Source organism: Lontra canadensis, unplaced genomic scaffold (assembly GCF_010015895.1).
Source record: "Lontra canadensis isolate GAN:19392208 unplaced genomic scaffold, GSC_riverotter_1.0 scaffold1, whole genome shotgun sequence".
NCBI lineage: Eukaryota > Metazoa > Chordata > Mammalia > Carnivora > Mustelidae > Lontra > Lontra canadensis.
The window spans coordinates 106,048,372-106,071,290 of record NW_022630995.1 but is presented as its reverse complement, the minus strand read 5'-3'; the positions used below and the strand labels follow the sequence as shown (position 1 = coordinate 106,071,290).

The 22,919-nt window shown below is 46.9% G+C and overlaps 1 protein-coding gene across 1 annotated transcript; it reads right to left on the bottom strand.

The window, feature by feature from the left end:
- Positions 1-4,403: 4,403 nt before the first annotated feature.
- Positions 4,404-21,063, bottom strand: CUNH4orf54 (chromosome unknown C4orf54 homolog). Its single transcript, XM_032861042.1, is given in 4 exon segments — positions 4,404-4,706; positions 15,584-15,671; positions 15,673-19,935; positions 19,937-21,063. Coding segments are annotated over 3 exon segments (5,412 nt in total). The 5' UTR covers positions 21,035-21,063; the 3' UTR covers positions 4,404-4,706; positions 15,584-15,620.
- Between the last annotated feature and the right edge of the window lie 1,856 nt (positions 21,064-22,919).

The following is a 22,919-nucleotide window of genomic DNA, read 5'->3' as shown; positions in this document are numbered from 1 at the left end:
TTACTGGAAAAACAACAACAACAAAACATTTTTTTCCCCAAAGAGTCAAAATAAAAGACCATTACACAAGATTGCACAATCACTTATGAATGCCACAGTTAAAGGTAAGTAGGCCAGTCTCACAGAGTCCTTTTCTAAGTAGTTTTCTCCTTCAGCATTACACCGAGAATGTAATTCTCAGAGCTGCTGGGCTGATTTCACAGTCCCATTGGCCAAGCTCACTGTATCTTCTAATTGAATCAGACCTCAGGTAGGAACATTTCCACCAAGACTTCTGTCTTGAGAGCAGTTTTAATGTTCACATTCTTTCCATTTACCTCTGGCTTTTTTCATAGGCAGAGGTACAATTCGGCATTACCCAATGTCTTTCATCATTTACCACATGATTTCCTCTCCTCTGCTTGGGACATAACTTCCACAGTCTTCACATTCTTTTCCACCACCACGGCCTTTTACTATACAATAATATGACTTACATGTAAATATAGAAACCTATAACCTCAAAGAGGGAGAAAAAGAAAGGACCACCTGCTAGAACAGAGATCCAGGTACGATAAGTAATTTCAGGGGTCCTGGCAAGGACTCTGCCATTAACAATAGCTTATAAAAAGCAATTGTGAAACTTAAAAAAAGAAATCAAATTAGATGTGGAGTGTGTGTGTGTGTGTGTGTGTGTGTGTGTATGTTGTTCTGCACCATTTTGAAGTAAATAGGAATAAATCTAATAATACGCTTTCGTGGCAACACGAAACAAGAATGTTAACAGCTTACAAACACTGCTGGGAACCCTTAGTTCTCTTCTGAGACACGGGGCATACAAATGAGTCCAATTTGCAGAATCTTCCTCTGGGCCTTGTAGTCACAAGAGCCTCAGCTGGATGTGCTTTCCTTCCAAAGAACCAGAGGATGCTATTCTGATTAGATTCAAACTCAAGGTACAATTTAGCAAATGCTACATGCTTTATTAATGATTTTATGCACCTGTGAGGTCTACTTAGGACCCAGAAGTTAGGTAAGAATATAGAAACAGTCTCTTGAAAATATATATATCAAAGCTATCTGTATATCCTCTCAGAAATTATGAAAAAGCCTAACGTAGTTTATGAATTTGATTTTTATAAGTAGTTCTCTAAAACAAGCCTACACATAATTTTTCCCCTCAACAGTACTGATAAAATACAGGGCACCTTTTTCTTTCAAGTATTTGGGTAAAATAGTATACCCTGAGAATTTGGGGTGCAAACCTACACCTTGTAAACTGTAGAATGAAACTCCTCAGCACCACGTAGGAAAATGTATACCATGATAGTTTTTAAACACAGAGACTATTACTGAATGTGTTTTTTTGTGCACATATATATATACTTATCATGAGATTATAGTCAATCTACTTAAGAATTAACACTGTCCTGCAGTCCAAAGTATAATTTCAGGTAGCATGAGCATTCAGTTTATAGCAAACACAGACTCCCACTTCTATGAAGTATGAAAACCATTAAAATGCATGATATCTCTTTAAGAGGCAAGAATGATGAAGTCAAATCTGAAATTAAGAAATTTATATCACTAGATAGTTCTTAGTGTTATAAGAATGAATTTGAAACGTGCGCTAACATGTGAGATTTGTCATAAAGCTGTCCAAGTGTAATTTGGTTTAGCTTCTTTACTCAGTGGATGTAGAGAGCTGCATATACGCCAACGTATAAAGACATATACAGACATACAGATAGACTATAAAGTCACTAACGGCGTATTTGGGCTTCATTTAATCCTGAGGGCAATTTCAGTGAGCGCTCTTAAGAAAAGATATTCCAGGGGATTAAAGTTTTCATACGGGTTACAAATGTGTTCAGTTTACCAGAAATAACTCAAATGGAGTCCATTTCAACCTGACCATTTAACCAACAGGGGGAAAGAGGCCATGGGTCAAGGTTTCTGCAGACAATGCCCCACGGTTCCTCTGGAAAACTGAGTTGCACATGTAACCTTGATATATAACCTTGAGAGGAAATGGCAAAACCAGACTCTACAATTCTGTTTCAACTCCAGTTTGAGGCACTATTTAGGAAACGCTACATGTGTTATCTGTGGTTTTGTGTATACAAAACAAAAAGCGTAGTTCAGCACCTAAAGGGACAGTGTCAGGGTAATAGCTTGATGGATAAGAAGGCTTCATAGACTCTTATTTTATTCCACTTAACTTCTGTTGAAATTGGAAGGGTACAACCACTTCATTCAAATACCAAGGCAACCTCAGGAAATAATAAAACACTGAAAATAAGGATTTAGATTTACCTTGTGTCTTTAAACATGATCCTCCCCATCACTTGAGGTAGTAAATGGCCAGCAGTGCTTGTTTGGGTTTTTTGGTTTGATGAAAGAGAGAACCATAAAATTATCAATAAACAATGTGGTATTCCTAGAATATTATTTTTAAAGTTAGAGTTATAACCCCTTGGACATTTCCTATGTCCTCGACAGCTTCTTAGAGGATGTGGCCTCTCTGGTATTTTCTATACTAGTTTCTCCTAGTTTCTGTACTAGTTTACCTCAATGTGAGAACTGAAGGCTCAGATCTGCTGGTGATAAATAAGGATTAACAGCTTCTGGGATCCCCAGGCCCTTGGTAGGTAAGAACTCTACCACATCGGCTAGGGAAAGAAAGGTCTCTTTTTGAAGACCTGGCAAGCAGCTGACTACTCAGTATGATCACGGATGACAATTCCCTCAATATGAGCATGATCAACCTTTTCCTAAAGATCACACATGGTTTTAAAACAGTCCTGTCAATTCTGGTACTGTCTCCACCCGATTCCTCAGTCAGTTTTGCCAGATGTGTTCAAATACTTGAGAATTCATGGTGCTGCTTTGAGTATTACACGTTGGAGATCTTTGAAATTGATCGCACCTTCTTCGTTTAATATTAAGTGACCTTATACCCAGCCAGTCTCTACAGGAAATGAGGAACGGCTGATGCTGTAAGAGCTCTCCAGTGGTGAAAAATGAAGTCAGTTCTGGGGTGAAGCTGCTGCTCTACCTAGGTGAGAAGACCTCTGTGGCCAAGGACTAAGGCTTTTTTCAATACAGGACAAGGGCATCTTATCTATGCACAGAGGCTGTTTTATATTTTGCACTTCATTTCGTCACGTATCAGGGCATTAATTGAATTGTGACCAGAGCTGACTACGCCTGCCTCGGCCCTTTTCTTCTACCCAACAGTATTTCTTTTTGGAGCAAGATCCCTTTAAGAAAGGCCCTAAAAGTGAAATCAAGTTATTTTTCCGAAAGGAGATTGATATAGGAAGCCTAACTACAAAGTAATGAGATTATATAAATCATACAAAAACCAGTCTTGGGTTTTTACTCACATCTTCAGTTGTGAGTAGCAGAAAATGCAGTGGTTTTGAGAAAAAAAATGTTTTTTAAATTTTTTTAAATTTTAAGCAGAAACCAAAGGCTGATGATCATTAAAATCAAAATAAGGATCTAAAAGAAATTTACCAGGATGCGTTGTCTTCGAATAAATAAATAGATAAGATGAGATTCCTTAAAGAAAGTCTGGGAGAACCTTCAAGTTATTCTCTCTTTAAAAATAAGAAATATTCTAATGTGTCATTTGTTGAATATATGTTGACACACTTATTAATGATGATGATCTAAATATTTATCTGTTCAATCAACTCAAGACTGTGAACACTCACTAAAATAACCTTCAGAATTGAGTTACAACTGAGACAGTATTGAAAGTCGCTGAAAGATTCTGTGATTTGGATTCTCGATGCATCGTAAGCCCATAAAGAGCAAGTGATACAGTTCTAGTCCTTGCTCTCGGTATGGCGGGGGCTGGAGAGAATCAGGACCACTGAATCAATGTGCATTCCACTCTGCCGCCCGCCCCAAACAGACCACTCCTCGGGCTCCAAATAATCAGTGAGAGAGGGACATGCAACTACAGAGGGAGGGAAGACCAAAAAAGGCTATCTACTCATAACAAAGTTTGGATTCCTAGAGGAAAAGAGGTATTTCATACCTTTCTGAGACTAAGAACTTAATTTTAAACACAATCACTGGCTCTTCAGTGTTTCGAGCCATTCTGTGTGAAGGCAACAAGGTGTGTTAAAACCACTAGTTTTCACAATCACATTTGAAATCATGCTAAACCCAATAAAAGAACATGTAGAACGTAACCGAGGGAATGACTAGGCTTGGCTGGTATAGGATTCAAAATGCAGACCCCTTGTATTTAAAATCGAACATGTGTTCCAACTCTGCCATCTAATCCTCACATATTCCAAGAAGCTCTAAGAAGAACTGTGATCCAAATTATTGACTGCCGGCGCGCTTTACAAAAGAACCAAACTCATTCTGTCGTGTGTTTTGACTGAACTACGAGAATGCTGAAGGGATGATTTGCCTAGTCATGAGTACAGGAGGGAAAGAGGAAGAGAGTTTGTCTTCTGTATTAAAGTATAAAAAGAAATCCTTTTACAGGGGAAAAACTGCAACAATTCACTCAGCTTAGTAACACCAAAATAACACAAACTGTCTTAACAGGGTTGTTCAGGAAAATATAGAAACTTACACACTTGGTTTATAAGAAGCAAAACCTAAGAATAACACATGTAGAGGAAGTTTTTCAGCTGAATTCTTAGTGTTGTTACGACGCAACCTTCCGATTATAGAACAGTCCATCTTCTGTCTTGCTCCTGTAGACAAACATAGTCAAAGAAAAGATCATTAGTTCTAAAAGTAAATCGCACTTTTCAAGAAGCAAGAAAAATGTCAAGATACATTTTATTTAACTATTTGGCTAATCTCAACATTACTAATGATGTTCACATTTTCATATGTGTTTGGCAAACGTGTTTCTGAACTTGCTTAGACATTATATTGACTTTAGGAAAGTACTCAGAGTGGAACCTCTCTTTGGAACTTGAATTAGATTCAAGCAACTGCTTGAAAATGATTGTAGAGTTAAATGTTTAGTTTCATTGAAATCATCCCTAGCAGAGATAAAACAGTGTAATAGATATGTTCCTAAAGCACGTAGAAATTATATTTAAGCTAAAGAGAAATATCTGAAATTTACCATGAGTTAGTAATCTAGTTAAGGGAGTAAACTCTATGCTGGGAATTCTTTTTTTTTTTTTTAAGATTTAATTTAATTAATTTATTTATTTGACAGAGAGAGAGAGAGAGAGATCGAGAACACAAGCAGGCAGAGCAGCAGGCAGAGACAGAGGGGGAAGCAGATTCCCTGCTGAGAGGAGAGCCAGATGTGGGGCTCGATCCCAGGACCCTGAGACCATGACCTGAGCTGAAGGTAGAGGTTTAACCCACTGAGCCACCCAGGCACCTCTATATACTGGGAATTCTTAAAAGTGAATGATCACTACTTAAATTGTGTAGGATTTTGTACACTGCATTTTGATTAAAATGAGATATTCTGGGGCGCCTGGGTGGCTCAGTGGGTTAAAGCCTCTGCCTTTGGCTCAGTCATGATCCCAGGGTCCTGGGATCGAGCCCCGCATTGGGCTCTCTGCTTGGCAGGAAGCCTGCTTCTTCCTTTCTCTCTGCCTGCCTCTCTGCCTACTTGTGATGTCTGTCAAATAAATAAATAAAATCTTTTTAAAAAATGAAATACACAGATTAGAGCCTAAAACTTAGTTAAATCCATTCTAATACAAGCATTGACAAGTTCAAAGGCCTCCTGAAAATGAGCCCTTTCTGTAGATCTCTCTCTATATATATCTACTAACACTTTGCCTAAAAAACATTTGAAAGTTGATATTTGAACACAATATTATGAAGATAGAAACAGACTTTCCTACGTAATATTTGTTAGGGATTAAGAGGACTCTATCATGTGAAAAATAATTTCTGAGAAGTATCAAATAACAGCTATCTAATCAATCATATGCAATCAGAGTAGCTTGGCAAGGGATATTTTAATCCTGTCATCTAAAAAATTGACCTGTGTTAACTATATAAGAAAAAAAGTCTATAAGAATAATTTTGATTATTGGGACACCTGGGAGGCTCAGTGAGTTACCTGTGTGCCTTCAGCTCAGGTCATGATCCCAGGGTGGTGGGATTGAGCCCTGAGCCCCACTGGGGCTCCTTGTTCAGTGGGGATCCTGCTTCTCCCTCTCCTTCTGCCCCTCCCCACCATGCTGTCTTTCAGACAGGTGCCCTCTCTCTCAAATAAATAAATAAAATCTTTAAAAAGAGAATAATTAATTTAATGCAATTCTTATCAAAGTACTATCCATTTTTTTCAAAGAAATGGAACAAATAATCCTAAAATTTATATGGAACCAGAAAAGACCTCGAATAGCCAAAGGAATATTGAAAAAGAAAGCCAAAGTCGGTGGCATCACAATTCCAGACTTCAAGCTCTATTACAAAGCTGTCATCATCGAGACAGCATGATACTGGCACAAAAACAGACACATAGGTCAATGGATAGAGAGAGAGCCCAGAAATAGACCCTCAACTCTATGGTCAACTAATCTTCGACAAAGCAGGAAAGAATGTCCAATGGAAAAAAGACAGCCTCTTCAATAAATGGTGTTGGGAAAATTGGACAGCCACATGCAGAAAAATGAAATTGGACCATTTCCTTACACCACACATGAAAATAGACTCAAAATGGATGAAGGACCTCAATGTGAGAAAGGAATCCATCAAAATCCTCAAGGAGAACACAGGCAGCAACCTCTTCGACCTCAGCCGCAGCAACATCTTCTTAGGAACATCGCCAAAGGCAAGGGAAGCAAGGGCAAAAATGAACTATTGGGATTTTATCAAGATCAAAAGCTTTTGTATAGCAAAGGAAACAGTTAACAAAACCAAAAGACAACTGACAGAATGGGAGAAGATATTTGCAAACGACATATCAGATAAAGGGCTAGTGTCCAAAATCTATAAAGAACTTAGCAAACTGAACACCCAAAGAACAAATAATCCAATTGAGAAATGGCCAGAAGACATGAACAGACATTTCTGCCAAGAAGACATCCAGATGGCCAACAGACACATGAAAAAGTGCTCCATATCACTCGGCATCAGGGAAATACAAATCAAAACCACAATGAGATATCACCTCACACCAGTCAGAATGGCTAAAATTAACAAGTCAGGAAATGACAGATGCTGGCCAGGATGCGGAGAAAGGGGAACCCTCCTACACTGTTGGTGGGAATGCAAACTGGTGCAACCACTCTGGAAAACAGCATGGAGGTTCCTCAAAATGTTGAAAATAGAACTACCCTCTGACCCAGCAATTGCACTACTGGGTATTTACCCTAAAGATACAAACGTAGTGATCCGAAGTGGCACGTGCACCTGAATGTTTATAGCAGCAATGTCTACAATAGCCAAACTATGGAAAGAACCTAGATGTCCATCAACAGATGAATGGATAAAGAAGATGTGGTATATATACACAATGGAATACTATGCAGCCATCAAAAGAAATGAAATCTTGCCATTTGCGATGACGTGGATGGAACTAGAGGGTATCATGCTTAGCGAAATAAGTCAGTCGGAGAAGGACAACTATCATATGATCTCCCTGATATGAGGGAGAGGAGATGCAACATGGGGGGTTAAGGGGGTAGGAGAAGAGTAAATGAAACAAGATGGGATTGGGAGGGAGACAAACCATAAGTGACTCTTAATCTCACAAAACAAACCGAGGGTTGATGGGGGGAGGGGGGTTGGGGGGTGGGGTTATGGACATTGGGGAGGGTATGTGCTATGGTGAGTGCTAAAAAAAAAAAAGAATAATTATGATTTCATGGGTATATATCTCATGTTCGTTTATTTTATTCTTCTACGTTTTATGTATTGAGGAATGACCTTCAAGATAAAAGGGGCTGTCGTAGGTCTGGAGACGTCTCATTTGCTAAATTTAAGTTTTTGAACCTTGGGACCTATAAAGGAGCAACAGGAAAGGAAAATATAACTACAAGGGGAGAAGAAGAAAATAGAAGACTAAGAAGAATAATTTCAGATTCAAGGACCCAACGATCTGACAACAGCTCAGGCTGAGTCCATCACGGGGCAAGATTTTGTGAAGCTTCCCTGAGCAGGGTGAGAAGGACACAGGTGGTAGTGGGGGCGGGGGAGGGGAAGGGGCTTCCAGACAGTGGTGGAGTGGGTTGGGAGGTAAACTACAGGATGGTGAGAACAGTCTGAGAAATGAAGGACGAATCTGTTTATACAATCTACTGGGATCATTTTTAGGGAATCACAGTCTGGATACTGCCTTTTCCTTCATTCACAGGACACGGGTTCTGTCTACATTAACTTCCAAGGAATTTTACTTGAAATTTTGAAAATAATAAAGTTGCCCCGACTTCTATTAAGGATGAAATAACAAGACCCACCAGTTTAACCTATCCGAGGATCATGAAGAAGTCAGTAAAGATGAGAGGGGTGATGACACTGTGTCACCAGGCAGTTGGGCCTCGATGACTTCCCATGATTATAGGACCAGAACATGACAGAGCTCAGCAGGGATGCTGGGTCAGATTTTCCCTTGCTCCACACAGACCTGTGCCCAGACACAGAGGAAAATCTCTACATGCAGCTGGCAAACGATATCCAGAGTTGTATAACATTCTGGAAGGTCTTGGTCCTAGAGTACCCTGACCCACAGCCAACTGGTCTGCCCCTTAAGATAAGCCAGCTCAAAGGGGACCACAGGGCTGAGGGCACAGCCTTCAGTTGAAGCAAATATAAAGCAATCCTGGACGCAGGCCCCTGATGGCACCCTGGAAATCTGCCTAGATAAGGGCCAATTTTCTTCTCTGGTAAGGGCCCCTCAGGATTCTTAAAGGATTCTGAGGCATTTAGGAAGTTCACAGCTGTTTGCTATGTCCTTTGTAATGTTTTTAGAACTCAATCTTCAAAACACTCCTGCAAGTTATTTCCATTTTACAGTTGAAGAGACCAAGGCCAGAGAGGAAAAGTCACTTGTCCAAAGTAATATGAGCATTAGAATTTGAGCCAGAGCTGCCCGACTTCAAGGTGCATACACTTGGCCTTTAGTCAAAGCCCTACAGCTCTCCTTCAACTACAGTGCATGAAGCCATTCCACTTACTTGGACATGCCACACCGCCCCCTCGCCACATATCACAGTTACCTCCATTCCCCCACCCACTGGGCACCACAGCCACCCCTGGAAGCTCTGAACCTGCCTTGAATTCTCTTTGAGGCATAAGATGTTCGAATAACTAAGGATGGAGAACACGGAGACTTAGTATCTGCTAGATCTTGCCAGATTCAGGGTCGGTTTGTTACCTGATTCTCTTCCCTGTTTTCCCAGGGAAGGAAACAGGGACACTTTGCCATAAGAAACTGAGGCCTGGAGGCCAGAGAGCAAAAAAAGCAGGCACAGAGGGGTCACCCGGGAGAGCATGGGCCAGGGAGCTGGAAGGGCCTGGACTGCAGCTGATCTGTTCATCTGGGAGAGGTGATTTTTTCATGGGTCAAACAGGAATTAGAAATAGTACCACCTTATTTTAAGAATCAAATGGCGTGATATTAAGGCTTGATAGGTAATAAGTGATTAATCCCCAGTAGCTATTACTTTTCATTTATTATTAATTTTATAGACGGCAGAGAAGAAAATATAAAGGCAATCCAATGGCAGAGAAAGGTACAAAAGAATAAGCTGGAGGGAAGCTACAATCCAGGAAAAGAAAAAGAGAGAAAAGGCAAAGAAGACATTAGGAAGATAATAAAAGAGCAGCCACAGATAATCAGTGAGAGAGGAAGCCACAGCTAAGTGAGGGGAAAAGCAGAAACAAAGTGATTCAGGAATATAATTATCAAATGCACTAGAAATGAAGAGTCACGCTGCACTGTAGCCGGCAGCCCTACCCCCCGCCTCCGGCACAGAGCTGCAGAGAACGTGCAGGTGGGGCAGCAGACCGCAGCCTCCTGTCCTTCAGGCCATGCAGTGGGTGATGAAAACCCACCGAGGAAAAGAAAAGGTGAACACGGGAAGAAGCAGCTGGAGCATCACACTAAAGCAGCAAAAGTGGATGGGAAAACGGAGACCCTGAAAGGGACTGAAATCACCAAAGAAGCAAAAAAAAAAAAAAAAAAAAAAAAAAAAGGGCAGTGAAAATTAAATTCCTAAGCCAATGGTCAGGGAAGAAAGGGATGGGGAGTGAACAGGTGAGACAGACACCAGGAGGGAGGGCCACCAGAGAAGAGTGGCCTTAGAGAGAAAAAGAGGAGGCAAAAATGGAGAGCCTGAAGGAAGCTAGCTGGGAAGAGATTCTGGTAGAGGATAATTGGGGTTTCGAGTCCCAACTCTGCCTTCAGGGACACTGTGATATAAAAATGGTCACTTAACCTCTCTGAGCCCCAATTTCCTCCTGAAATTTTATTTTATTTTTAATTTAATTTTATTTAAATTCAATTAGCCAACATATAGTACATCATTCGTGTGTGATGTAGAGGTGAATGATTCATCAGTTGTGCGTAACACCCAGTGATCATCACATCACGTGCCCTCCTTATGTCCATTACCCAGTTACCCCAGCCGCTCACCCTCCTCCCTTCCAGAATCTGAATGCAAGGGACAGGGTTTGATGATCTGAGGAGTCCTTGAGGGCTGCCTCTGCTCCCAGCCCCACTCTCTTTCCACTTCAGCTGCTGCTGTGTGGGGCTCCATTGAGGGGCAGAAAGAACCCGGTGGAAGTGAGGAGGAGAGAGAGACCAACGTGTAGGAGCAATGTAAAGCACACTCAGAAATGAAAAGACAAATGGATCAAGTCTTACAGGGAAAAAATCAGACATTCAGTAAAACGAAACAACTGTGTGACCCTCTGTGGTGCAGGAGTGGTACCCATTTATGTTTTCTTTTGGAGCACCTGGGTGGTTCAGTCCGTTGGGCAGCTGACTTTGACTAAGGTCACAATCCCAGGGTCCTGGAATCGAGCCCCTGCATCGGGTTCCCTGCTCAAAAGGGAACCTTTTTCTCCCTTTCCCTCTCCCCCTACTTGGGCATGCTCTCTCTCAAATGAAGAAATAAAAAAAAGTTTCCTTTTGTTATTATCACATATTTATTTTATCTTTATGCCCTGCAAATGGCATTGGTGATCAAGTCTCAATGAATGTTTTAAAACAAAAATACAGGTTGGGGGGGCGCCTGGGTGGCTCAGTGGGTTAAAGCCTCTGCCTTGGGCTCAGGTCATTGTTGGGTCCGTAATCAAAGGAGTGAGACTGATACAAAGCAAAGGTCAAGCAAAGCTTTATTTCGCGCCAAGCATCAAGAATCAAACCGACCATTAGGGGCCGCCTCTTACGGAGAGGGCGACCACCCCCAGGCTCACAGACTAACTTTTATAGAGCAGAGGCCATGTGGTTGAGCCTGGCCACACACTGGTGGCCAATGAGATTGCAACACACAGAGAAAGCTGCAGTCATGCTAGGTCCCACACGGGTGGCCAAGTGAATTACAGTTCACCCCATAGTAGCTATTTGAACTAGCCTATCACCTTGGTCAGAATTGGCGCCCAAAAGGCGCCTAAAAGGCCGGGCCCACGCTAGTACTTGGGGCAGTACGAGTGCCCCACTGATTGGATGTCGCCACCTGACCCGACTCATCCCTGCATTAGGGCTGTTATCTCCACCTGACCTGACCCGCCCTCGTATTTGGGCTCTGTTATCAGGGACTGGTCGACCACATTCTACTGGTTTGCCGGACTTGCTTTTAAATAAGTTCCATGGCGGGAGGGGGGGCAGGGTCAGTTTAAGTTTTACTGCATAAACAACAAAATGGCTGTTCACCCGAGGTGGAGGCGCTCTGGCTCAATAGGCCCTGACAGTCATGATCCCAGCGTCCTGGGATCGAGCCCCGCATCAGGCTCTCTGCTCGGGGAGCCGGGGGAGCCTGCTTCCTCCTTTCTCTGTCTCTGCCTGCCTCTCTGCCTGCTTGTGATCTCTGTCTGTCAGATAAAGAAATAAAATCTTAAAAAAACAAACAAACAAACAAACCCAAAATACGTTATCAAAGTGGGTGGGCAGGAAAAATCGTGAATGTGAATATGTTGGGGAAGGAAAAATACAGCTACGTGTATTGAATGACAGAAAGCTCAACCAAAACCAATCTTATCAGAAAAAGCATCAAAGATTCTGTGGAAAAGGGACTTTCAACGCAGAAGTCAACGAACGACAAACCGGTGTGCCCAGCACATTGGTGTGTCATGCCCAGGCTCCTGCTGTGACTCCGGGCCGCTGGGTCACGGGCTGTGAACTGCTCCATCCATTGACCACAATGTGCGACTTCATTACTAAGGAAGGATAAAGGAAGCAATATTGCTAATTATCCTCTTAGCTGGGCTGTGATCTGGCCAAGTTTGAGAAGTGGACCACAGGAAGGCAAGAAGCAGCGAGACCCACCTGTGAGAGCTGAACCACAGGGAAATTCATAACCTAACCATGAGCGAGCAAGCACGGCAGCTGGTTATGCTCCGGGAGACAGGGGCAGAAAGCAAAGCTCCCTGTTACAACGTGCAGCTAAAAATAGGCGATGAAATACTTATTATTTGAGCTGGAAGAAATCTTAAAGGTTAAGATAGGACTTGAATCCTGGGATCGCAGTTCTGTGCGTACGGGTCTGTGTGGCCTCCTGCTGGCATGTGGGCTCTTGGTGTGTGACACCAGGTCACACGTGGGTTGACATCCTCGCCGCAGAGTACATTGTGACTGGTGGAGTGTAAAAATGTAATTTGTGTTCTTTGGATGAGTGAGGGATGAGTGCATTTCGTTAGAACATTAATTTTGTACACAAGTCCAGAGAGACACAGAGGGGAGCCCAGGTGTGCTGGCTGTCACAGTGCAGAGCTCATTATGCTCTCTGCCATCCTTCCCTGGCTCCAGGCCTCCTATCAAGGAGCTTGCAGTGTGGCCCGGGAGCCAAGAGCCCCTTCTGCAGGTGCTGGCTTATCTCATTCCCTGGGGATTGTGACAAAGCCATTCCATTCTAAGCCCTAGTTTTCTTCTCTGTGAAATGTTGTGATTGCATCAAATCACTGGTGTGACTTCTTAGTAGAAAGGGGCACATAAACTCCTACCCTACCTCAAGGAATATCTCTGAAGTCAGTCTGGTTTTCAAAGGAAATCATGAACCGAAACCAGCTCCCAAGTCTTCTCACCCTGACCATCTATATGAGAGTATCGTTGATCAATGAGTGTGTAGAGTGTAATTGTTTTTTATATATCCGAGCAATGTTTCCAATCTTTTGCCCACAAGAGAAAGAACTGCACACTTTTTTTAAAATGATCTTTCTTTGGAAAGCAGTATCAAACTCTCAGGAAGGTGAGTTTTGAAGGATTTTAGTTATCTGAGTTTGGATGGTAGATTTTTGCTTGTACACAAAATGCTAATTGTTAGTTCCTGACCAGTCTTCCTAGTTGAGAAGCCAGCTTTTGTACTTCTATCTTTAGGGCCATAGACCAAAATAAAAGACTATGCTTTCAAAGGGGAAAAACTTAAAAAAAAAAATTACTGTTCAAATTTTGAACATTCAAAATTCAGATTTATATTTGTGTCTGACGGCAACAACTCCATGCTTAATCTCTCCAGACTCAGCAGACAGGAGAAAAGCCAAAAGCAGCTGCTAGAGGGACGGCATACAAGTGTGTGCCTGGCTGCTCCCTCCTCTGTGCCCTGTCCTCTCTTCCCCTTGCTTCTGCACCTCCACAGCTCACACAAAGGCCTCACAGGATTAGCTACCCCAAAATAGCTTTAGGTAAACATACCACCTGTCTGGAAGATTATAATATTTTTGTTGAGAGGCTACTCTTTTCTTCCTGCAGGACTAAGTGTCTAATTCTGAGCGTCTTTCAATGCATATTGGATTTTTTTTTTTTTTACATTGTATAAAACATGCATTATATATCTTTAGTCCCCACAACCCCTCTTTGTGATTTCGGTTGCAAACTCTTAGAGAAGAAGATTTCGAATTATCTGTTTCTAGAGTGCAAGGAAAATGAGGCTTGGGCTCCCACCTGAATTTCTAGAGCAAAACCCAGGGATTTTTGAACAGTGGCCTAATGTCTAGAAGTCTAATAAACATAATGCACCGTAATAGTCCCTGAATTTGGAAAAGGTTTTATACTTTAAAATATATTCTGATGTCATCTGACATTTAGATAAATTTTGAGGAGTAGATACTATCGACACAAGTGTCATGAGTGCTAGAGAATGTGTGTGCCCAAGAACACACCACTGGTGAGAAAACCAAGCTGTGTCTCTAATCCAGTGACCCCACTTCCTAATTTAAGGCTCTTTCATTGCACAAAGAAACAATGTTCTTCTGTTCCTTTCAGATCAGAAAAGAACTCCATCTCCCTTCTTGGTTCAGTACAATCTTATTGAAAAGTGAAGTCCTAGAAGGATATATGAAGCCAACACATCCTAATCTGAAAAGAACAGGAAAACGAGGGGGCAGATTTGTCCCCACACTGCTGACACCTTGGGCTCCTATGTAAAGGCTACTCCTGTCTTAGGTGTTTGACCTGAAACGTCCCGTCAGACAAGCCAAGCTCACTTCTCCTGTCAAGTTCCATGGTTTTATTTACAGGGAGGATCCCAGTCTGTGAATGTGGATTAATTCAGGTGTTAGGGATCTACTTTATCTGACTTCTTTAGAGGGGGCAAGTGGCGGTCGATTATTTTCTGAAGGGATAGAATGCAGAGATAAAAAGGAGCATCTTACAGGGATTAGCCGCTGAGCGCAGTGGATCCAGTCTGATCAGACTGGATCAAACCCAGCAGCCCATCCAAGGAGCCACTGCAGGTGGAGGATCTCCCCGTTTTTCGTGGATGTCGTGTGTGTGTGTGTGTGTGTGTGTGTGAGAGAGAGAGAGAGAGAGAGAGAGAAAGAAAGAGAGAGACAGAGACAGACAGAGACAGACACAGAGAGAGAGATTAAAGACCTTGACCTCATCCCAGGAGAAGGTAACTGTCTGGAAACAAAAACAAGAGCTTAAAATATACAGTCCCTTCAAACAAGAAAAGTCAAGAGAAAGAAGATGTGGTGGGGGGAAAGAAGCCTTTCTATGGATTTTGGAAATCCTCCAAACAAGAAAATGTCCGTGTCATTCTCCCTCCTTGTGAGGAGCAACCAGATTCGCAGTGTCCCAGGGATCTCTCTGGATGTTCGTGCCTCCTGTCACGGGGGATGTGAGGGGGACAGAGTGAACAGAGTGACGCTCACTCCACAAAATCCAGACCGGGTTTTCCTTTCCCTGCCAACCTTCGCCAAAGGCTAACCTGACAGATCTGAGGTTCACTTCCCTCCTACTCACCGGTGGGAAAAACACTCAGGCAGTTTGAAAAGGTCAATGGGGGAGAGGCTGGCTGCGGGGATTGAGGAGTGGGAAGAAGAGGAAACTTGGCAAGAAAATTAGCTCCTTAATCATCTGGATGGGGTTTTAGTTCTGTTCTCCCAAGATGCCCCTTTCTACATACCGCCTCCCCCGCCACTTCAAACTCAAAGCAATAGGATTGCTGTTAATCCCTGAAAACTGATTATCAAAGTAACATTCACTCACCAGCAGCTGCTCCGTTCTGCTTTCTGGTCATGGCGCATCATCTGTGTTCTACTACAAAGCTCATGGTGGTGCCATCAAAGGAAGGGGGGGGCAATGATCCTGGGCCCCAGGGGTTGCGAAGTGATGCTGATGACGGGCTTGCCGTGCAGCTGGGTGAAGCCTTTGGCCCCCACAAGCTGGGATGTGGCTGCCGGGGCCGAGGAGGAAGAGGAAGCAGGAGACTGACCGGAGGCCATGAAGTATGGGGCCTCAGTGAATGTCGCAGCTGCCTCTTTGCCAGGGGCGTCTGCTGCCATGGAGGAGAGCTCGCTTCCCCCTGGAGTGTGAGCAATCGGCGTGGGCTGAAGGGCATTGGCAGGCAGCACCGTGGGGAGAAACCCAGGGTAGATCATGTAGGTGGGTCCATAGGCCCCAGGGCTCAGGGCCAAGGGAGGCACAGGGAGGGACATGGGAGCCACAGCCTGCTGCTGGGAAGTCATGGGTACATCCACATACTGCCCTGTCTCAGGGTCAAACAGTCTTCGGGTCATGGGCTGTACTGGTGTGTCCACCAGATAGTACTGGCCGGTCGTCACATCCAGGAGCATCTTGCGCTGGGTCTGCTGGGGCTGTGGCTGCTGGAAGGGGTCTGTGGGGACTGAAGCTGGGCCTGCAGGTGCTGTGGCAGGCATGCTGGGTGGGGAGAAGCACAGGACCTGGGGCTGGGCTCCCTGCAGGGCAAAAGGCAGTGGCTGCTGGTGGTAGATGGCAGTGGGGAGATGCTCCGGGCTCTGTGGCCCTGTGGTGGCAGCTACTGTCTCCCTGGGGTTGTCAGGTTTGGTACGCCAAGCTGGCCGGCTGGTTCCACTGACCTGAGAGCCTTTGGGATTGCTGGGGACCTGGCTGCGGGCGCTCAGAGGGGGCAAGCTGCAGAGAGTGGCCCCTGAGGGGGCTGGGGGCCCCTCCCTCCCAGCCCCGGGCCTGCCAGGAAGTTCTCCCGCTGAAGAGCTTCCTTTAAGGGGGATGGACAGGTAATTCTCACAGTCGCTATTGTTCTTTTCCAAATTGCTGCTGTTTTTCCTAGTGGTCACCTCATCAGGAGGTGCCCGAGTGGCCGGAGAGATCTTGAGGGACCGGAGTCCCTGGGTTTTGATGCCCTTTGCCGCTGAAGGACTCTCTGGAGAAGGCCCTTGGGGAAACTTGCCAGCGACACCCCCAGTTTTCTGGGTGCTGCTGGTACTCACCGTGAACACGTTTCGGTTGCTGGGGAGTGGTGGGAGGGGCTGCAGGGGTTGGGTTCTCTCCACATCCTTGTGGACTGGGGGGATATAGAGGGATCGCGGCCTTTCCCTGGCCATGTTCTCAAAGGCGGCTGCCCGGGCAGACACACTCTCAGCACTTGGGTTGGAGTTCCTCCGCTGCAGACGCTCCAGCGGGCCCCCCCGCAGCACCACGCCTCCCTTGTGTCCGGTGCCCCGCTCCTCCAGCTCACCCAGTCGTTTGGCCAGCTTGTCTGGGTCCCCCTCCGCCCCTGCAGCCCCTTCCCTTTCCTCACTGGCAATGAGCGACAGGACATGGCTGTCCATCATCATGGGCAGGGGGTCACTTTTGCGCTTCCACTCATTCCTGTTGAAGCTGTACAGCTCTTCCATGGACCTCACGGCTGCGGTCAGCTTCTCCAGGGCGTTCCGAGAAGTCTTTGGGGCTTTCCCTTCCTCCTTGACCTCCTCCTCTTTGGCCTTCTCTGGGGTCTTCTGAGCAGAAGCCTTAGAGACGATCTTGAGCACAGGCAGGTAGGAGCCTTGCTCAGGCTTATTGGGGGCAATGGTGGCCACAGGCAGCCTGCCAGACGCCCTGTGAACCAAGACTGTCCCTTCTGGCGAGGACAAATTCAAGAACCTGGTGCTGCCCCCTGGGCCTACGTTCTCTCTCGGCTCTCCGTCCATGCTCTCTTCCCTCGGGTTAACCACCGCCTGGCACGTAATCACTATGGGGGAAAGGGATCTGGATCCGCCCCCTGCCGCAGACAGCTGCCTGGGTTTGGGCCCGGTCAGCCCCTGCTCTGGGGTAACACTGCCCTTGTCACTGCTGTCCCCGGACCCTTTGATTAGTTTCCTGACATCTCTCACCTGATGGAGGGGGCCTTGGGCCTTGGACTTGTCTCTGACGTCTCTCACCTGGAACTGGGGCACTTTTTCCAGGTTGTCTCCCCGGAAGAGCTTCTGCTGCGCCCTGCTGTTGTCCTCAACTGTCTTGAAAAGGTTAGAGGCGCTGCCACTGGCCAATTTGGGCGTGAGCAGTTTGGCAATGTTGAAGTCCGAGCTCGGCTGTTGCACACTCCCCAGCCGGATCTTGATTTCGGGAGCCTTGGGCCGGATTACTGCCGTGGAGGTGGCTTGGGCGGCAGGGTACTTGGTAGCGTGCTTCCCCGGCTGCTTGTCCTTGGGGGTCTGCTGGATGTTGGGGACAAAGAGGCGTGACATGATGGTGGACTTGCTGGCAGAGATCTCTCCAAGATCAGCCCTCCAGTCGCCCCCTTTGGGAAGCTTCAGCTTCCCAACAGGGGCCTTTTCTTCCCGCTTCTCGGCCTCCTTCTCCTTCCAGGAACGGAATGCACTGTTCTGACTGCGGAGGAAGATGCCTTTGACGGTCTCGGATGCACTCTTTTTGATTTCACAGACTTCCTCAGTGCGTCCGTCTGCGAAATTTCGACCCGAGGCAGCACTGCTCTCCCGAGGAGCACTGGCTTTGAAAATTGGCGATTTAGACTCGGCCACCGAGCCCTCAGCCCCTGCGTCGGACACGCTGACCACCGTGTACTCAGAGCCGGCCTCTGAGTGGCGAGAACTCTGCCTCTGCAGGCCCCTCTCCCGTAGCTTCTCCCCCCGGGCTGGGCCCTCCGTCTCCTTGGAGGTGCTGGAGGGGTTATGGTGGGACGTGTCAGTGACTTCTCCCCTCTCCATTTTGAACTCGTGTTCCCGCTGCATCTTCTTGGAGATGACATTTTTGAGCAGACTGGAAGCAAACTTGGACTTCTTCTGGGGGCCTTCGGTGCGGGAGGCGGGCTTGCTGCTCTCAGAGGCCTCCGAGCCATCGTCTGTGTACACCGACCCAGGGCCCTTGCCGGAGCCTTTGGCGGTTCTGCAGGGCCCAGTGGCTGAGCTGGCTTTGCTCTCGCTGCGGAAATTCAGGGGCTCGAGGAGGGTGACCACGCGGGACCCCGTCTGGACCTGCTTCTGGAAACACAGAGGTGTCTCCACGTGTTTGATTTCCCCCTCGACTTTGCTGACCACGAACTCCAAGGCTTTGGTCTGGGACTTCCTGGACTGGATGTAGAGCTGGTCTGCAGTCGTCCTGGCCCCACTGCCCTTCCTCAGACCCGCAGCCACGGAGGCCGCACTACTCCTCAGGAGGCTCTGCTCCACCCTGGCTCCGACACCCCCACATTTTAAATCCAGGAACGTGGACCACCGCCCAAAGCCGACCTCAGAGAGTGTGGAGGACTCCCGGGAGCTGATGTTCAGGGCCTCAAAGTAGGGGTAGGCAAGGCTCCGGAAGGCCCGGGAGGTCAGGTTGCGCACCTCCTTGTCTGCATCGTCCAGTTCACTCACAGCACTGGAGGCCCCGCTGGAGTAGTCCACCAGCTCCTTCGCCCGGATGGCCCCGCACCGGGTTTGCAGGCGAGCAGGGACAGCGATGAATTTCTTTGCATGGTCCTGAGCCACGGCTACAGCCGGGTCTTGCTTCAGTGAACTTGAATTGTGTTCAGCAGCTGTAGAGACGCGGAGGCTCATGTCGCCTTCATGCTTGGCAGCATAAATAATGTTTTGCTTTGCACGCACGTTGCTAGGCTCATTTATAGCCCGGGAAGTCGGTTTGATTGATAGGAGGATCTGGCTTGCTGCACTCCCACAGCTGCTGGCGGCCACGGCTGCTGCCCCTGAAGCTGCCTCCGGGGGCTCGGGCAAGGGCTCACTCAGGGTGGCAGTGCCAGGCCCAGTGGGTGGGGGAGTGGGGTCACTGTCAGAGGGGCCGCTGCCCACCTCCGTGCTGCTGGTGTGGCGACCACTGCTGTCTGCGCTGGGACGGGCTGGGTCACTGCTGGTGGGGCTCGGAGTCTGAGTGGCATGGGTGCTTGGAGTGGTGCTGAGGTAGCAGCTGTTGTCGTCGTCCTCTTCGGTCGGGGTGGTGACATCCCCTGGGGTCTCGTCGCTGCCACCAAAGGAAGCATAGTCCACGAATGAGTAGATCACATTGTTGTCCTCGAAATCCCAGCGGGAGGCCAGTCCCACATCAAAATCCATGTCCTGCTCCACCTCGCTCAGCTGGATCTCGTGGGTGGTAATGTAGTGAGCCTCCTCATTTTTGGGGGGGGTCCCTGCTGCCCTGAGACTTGGCAATAATGTCCCTGCACTCTGTTCCATCTCCCTCTCCCCCTCCTCCCCCTCTTTCTGCCCCTCCTCCTCCTCCTCCTCCTGCTCTTCCCCCTTCTCCTCCTCCCCTGGGCTGGCAGCTCAGGGCACTCTCACCACTGTCACTCTCAAAGCCTAAAGACGAAGACGAGGTGGCCAGAGCCCCTGCTGATGTGGTGGTATCATCCATCTTGGAAACGCCACCTTCTTCTGCTTTGTCCACTGGGGAGGAGGAGGAGGAAGATGAGAGGTTGCTGTGCTCATCAGTGCGGGAGAGCTGGGATCTGGAGAGTTCCGAGGCAGCAGGATTCTTCTGGGGGGTCGGAGCCTTCCTCTCTTGACTGCTCCGTTCCTCTTGGGCTTCTTCCCTGGGACTCCTTGGGGTCCTCTGCTCACCCGGGTGGTGCTCCAGAGCGAGTCTCCCGGTGCGGGGACTCACCCCTGAGACTGCGGCAGAAGCACACATCTCCACATACTTCGCTTCTCGCTGGGAGGAGGCCGGTGGCCTGGGCAGCAGTGGCAGCTGCTGCTTCGGCTCCTGGCTATCTTGAGCTCTGTTCCCCCGGTCGCCCACCTCCCTCAGTCTGGCCTGCGGACTCAGCTCAGGAGTGGCGGCTTCCATCTTGAGCCCTCGCCCAAGTTGCAGCGACAGGAGGAGACAGTGGTGAGCGGCGCCGCTGGGGCTGGCCCGGGTCCCTCGCTGGCCCTGGAGGGGCTGCAGAGTGGCCCAAAGCAGGGCCCCACGTGCCTGGACCGGGCTCAAGGCTACAGGCACCACTGCGGCTGCTGCCACCACCTCCCAGTTCTTCAGCCCCTCTGGCGGGGCCGGGACAAGCCTGAGGGCGGGGGGAAGGCTCCCGGCAGTGGTGGCAGAGGTGGTCTGGGGCCGGGGGGCTGCTGCTCCGGCCGAGACCGTGGCCAGCTTCCCGTGGCTGAGCTGTTCTGTCCAGTTGTTTGCCTGGCACCGTCGGCGGCGGCGAGGAGTCTGAATGCCATCGGCCACGGAAGGAGCAGCATCTGTAGGTCGACCCAGGGACTTCCAGAAATGAAAGGAAAGCATGTGCTGTTTCTTGTGAAGCCTTGTCCCTTTCCTGGATGGGGCGAGAGTGGGTCACGTCATTCCAGAAATATTTTTAGTGTCTATTCCCTAGTCATACTGAAACCACACTTGAGGGGAGAGAGAAGAGGCTCTGAGATGACAAGGGAAGGTTGAGTGTGGAGGGAGGCATGTGGGTTCTCACTGGCAACAGCCACATGCTCTGTGTAATCTGGTGTAGAGACGTCTAGCTGGTGTGAAGGGATTCTTTACTCACCGCTATCTTTCACTCCCAAGTGTGATTAAACGGGTTCGTCCCCTTGTTCTTACACAAAATCCAAATTTTGCATTGCATTTCAAACGAATTCAGGATGATCCAGAAAGATTTCAAAATCTCTCCTAGACATATGGTAGGCTCTCTGCTTGCCTCAAAAATCTATGCATTTTCTTTTTCCTTCATCTCAAATCAGATCAGTTCTGGTAATAAAACCTTCAGAGGAATAAAATATTCCATCCCTCTTTTTCTCCGAAGTTATACTCCATACAACAAAATCTGTTTGAAACTAGAATCCCTTATAGAATCCTTACTGCATTGACCTGAAGTATAAAAGGGCAATTTTCAAAGACTTAAGACATAACACTTTAAATACTCCTTTATGTATAGTTGCTAAAAAGGAGCACGTGGGGTCAAAAAACGAACACCGCTTCAAATTCATACATATCCAATCGATCTCGAGAAAAGTTCCTTAAACTTCTAAAACTGTGGCAAGACAATACACTTTCAGTTTAATACAGTCTGAGCTGCAGCCTCATGATTTGTTTTGGCTGGCTGAATTCCAGACCTGCAGGGCGTGGAGTCAAAAGGCACAAAAGAACAAGGAATACACTTACCCTTCATGAGTACAGTGTGGCTTGGAGGGAGGTTCAGAGAGGAAATGTGACCCGCTGGCATGCCCCATGGACATGAAGCCAAAGTCCTAGTTCACTGGCTCTGAGGTTCATCCATGTCAGATAATTCAGTAGTTGTGCAAGGGGATTTACCAGGCGCCCCACGATGGGGGTTCTGTGCTGGCCACCCTCAGCACAGGTCCTTGGGTGCTATCAGTGGAGAACCACGACTCTTGGTTTGGGTGAGATCTGGCCCTCATCACCTGCCAGGCCCAATTTCCCCACTATACATAGTCTATGTGTCACTTATGCCGATTGAATAAAGCACTATTTTAAACATCCACATTTGTGGGGAACAAAAATAACATCATCACCCATCCCCTTCCAACATGAATGCCACCCCCGCACAGAAAAATGTTCCTTCCTCGGGATAGGCGTGGGGGTAGGTATGGAGTGGGAGCCCCTAACAACTGAAGCATTTACCTTCCCATACTTGAGATATGGAGATGACAGCCCCACTCTCCCCATGACAATTTGCTTCTGCCCACATCATTCCCATTAAAAACATGACATAAGGAAAGACTGGAAATATCAAGTATCATAGCGTGGATATAAGCCAGAGCGTGAGGTGGAGAGTAAAAGAGAAAAGGAAACAGAAAGAAACAGAGGGAGAGAAGGGGAATGAAAGAACAAGAAGAAAAGAGAGAATTTGCTAAATTTGCGAACAACTTTTTTGATTATGGGGAGCCAGACGTAATGGCACAAAATCATCAATTTTTAATGATAATAAAAATTTAAAAGAGATAATCACAACTAAGAGATATATAGCACTTCTTATGTGTGAGGCACAATGCAAAGCAATTTTACATGTGTATGTATTATTTTATTTAATCCTCATAACAACCTGATGAGTGAGGTACAATTTTTATAGATAGGAAAGCTGAGGCACAGAGGTGCTAAGAAATTAGGGAGCAGGACTCAAACCCAGGCAGTCTGGCTCCTGAGCTTGAACCTGAACTGT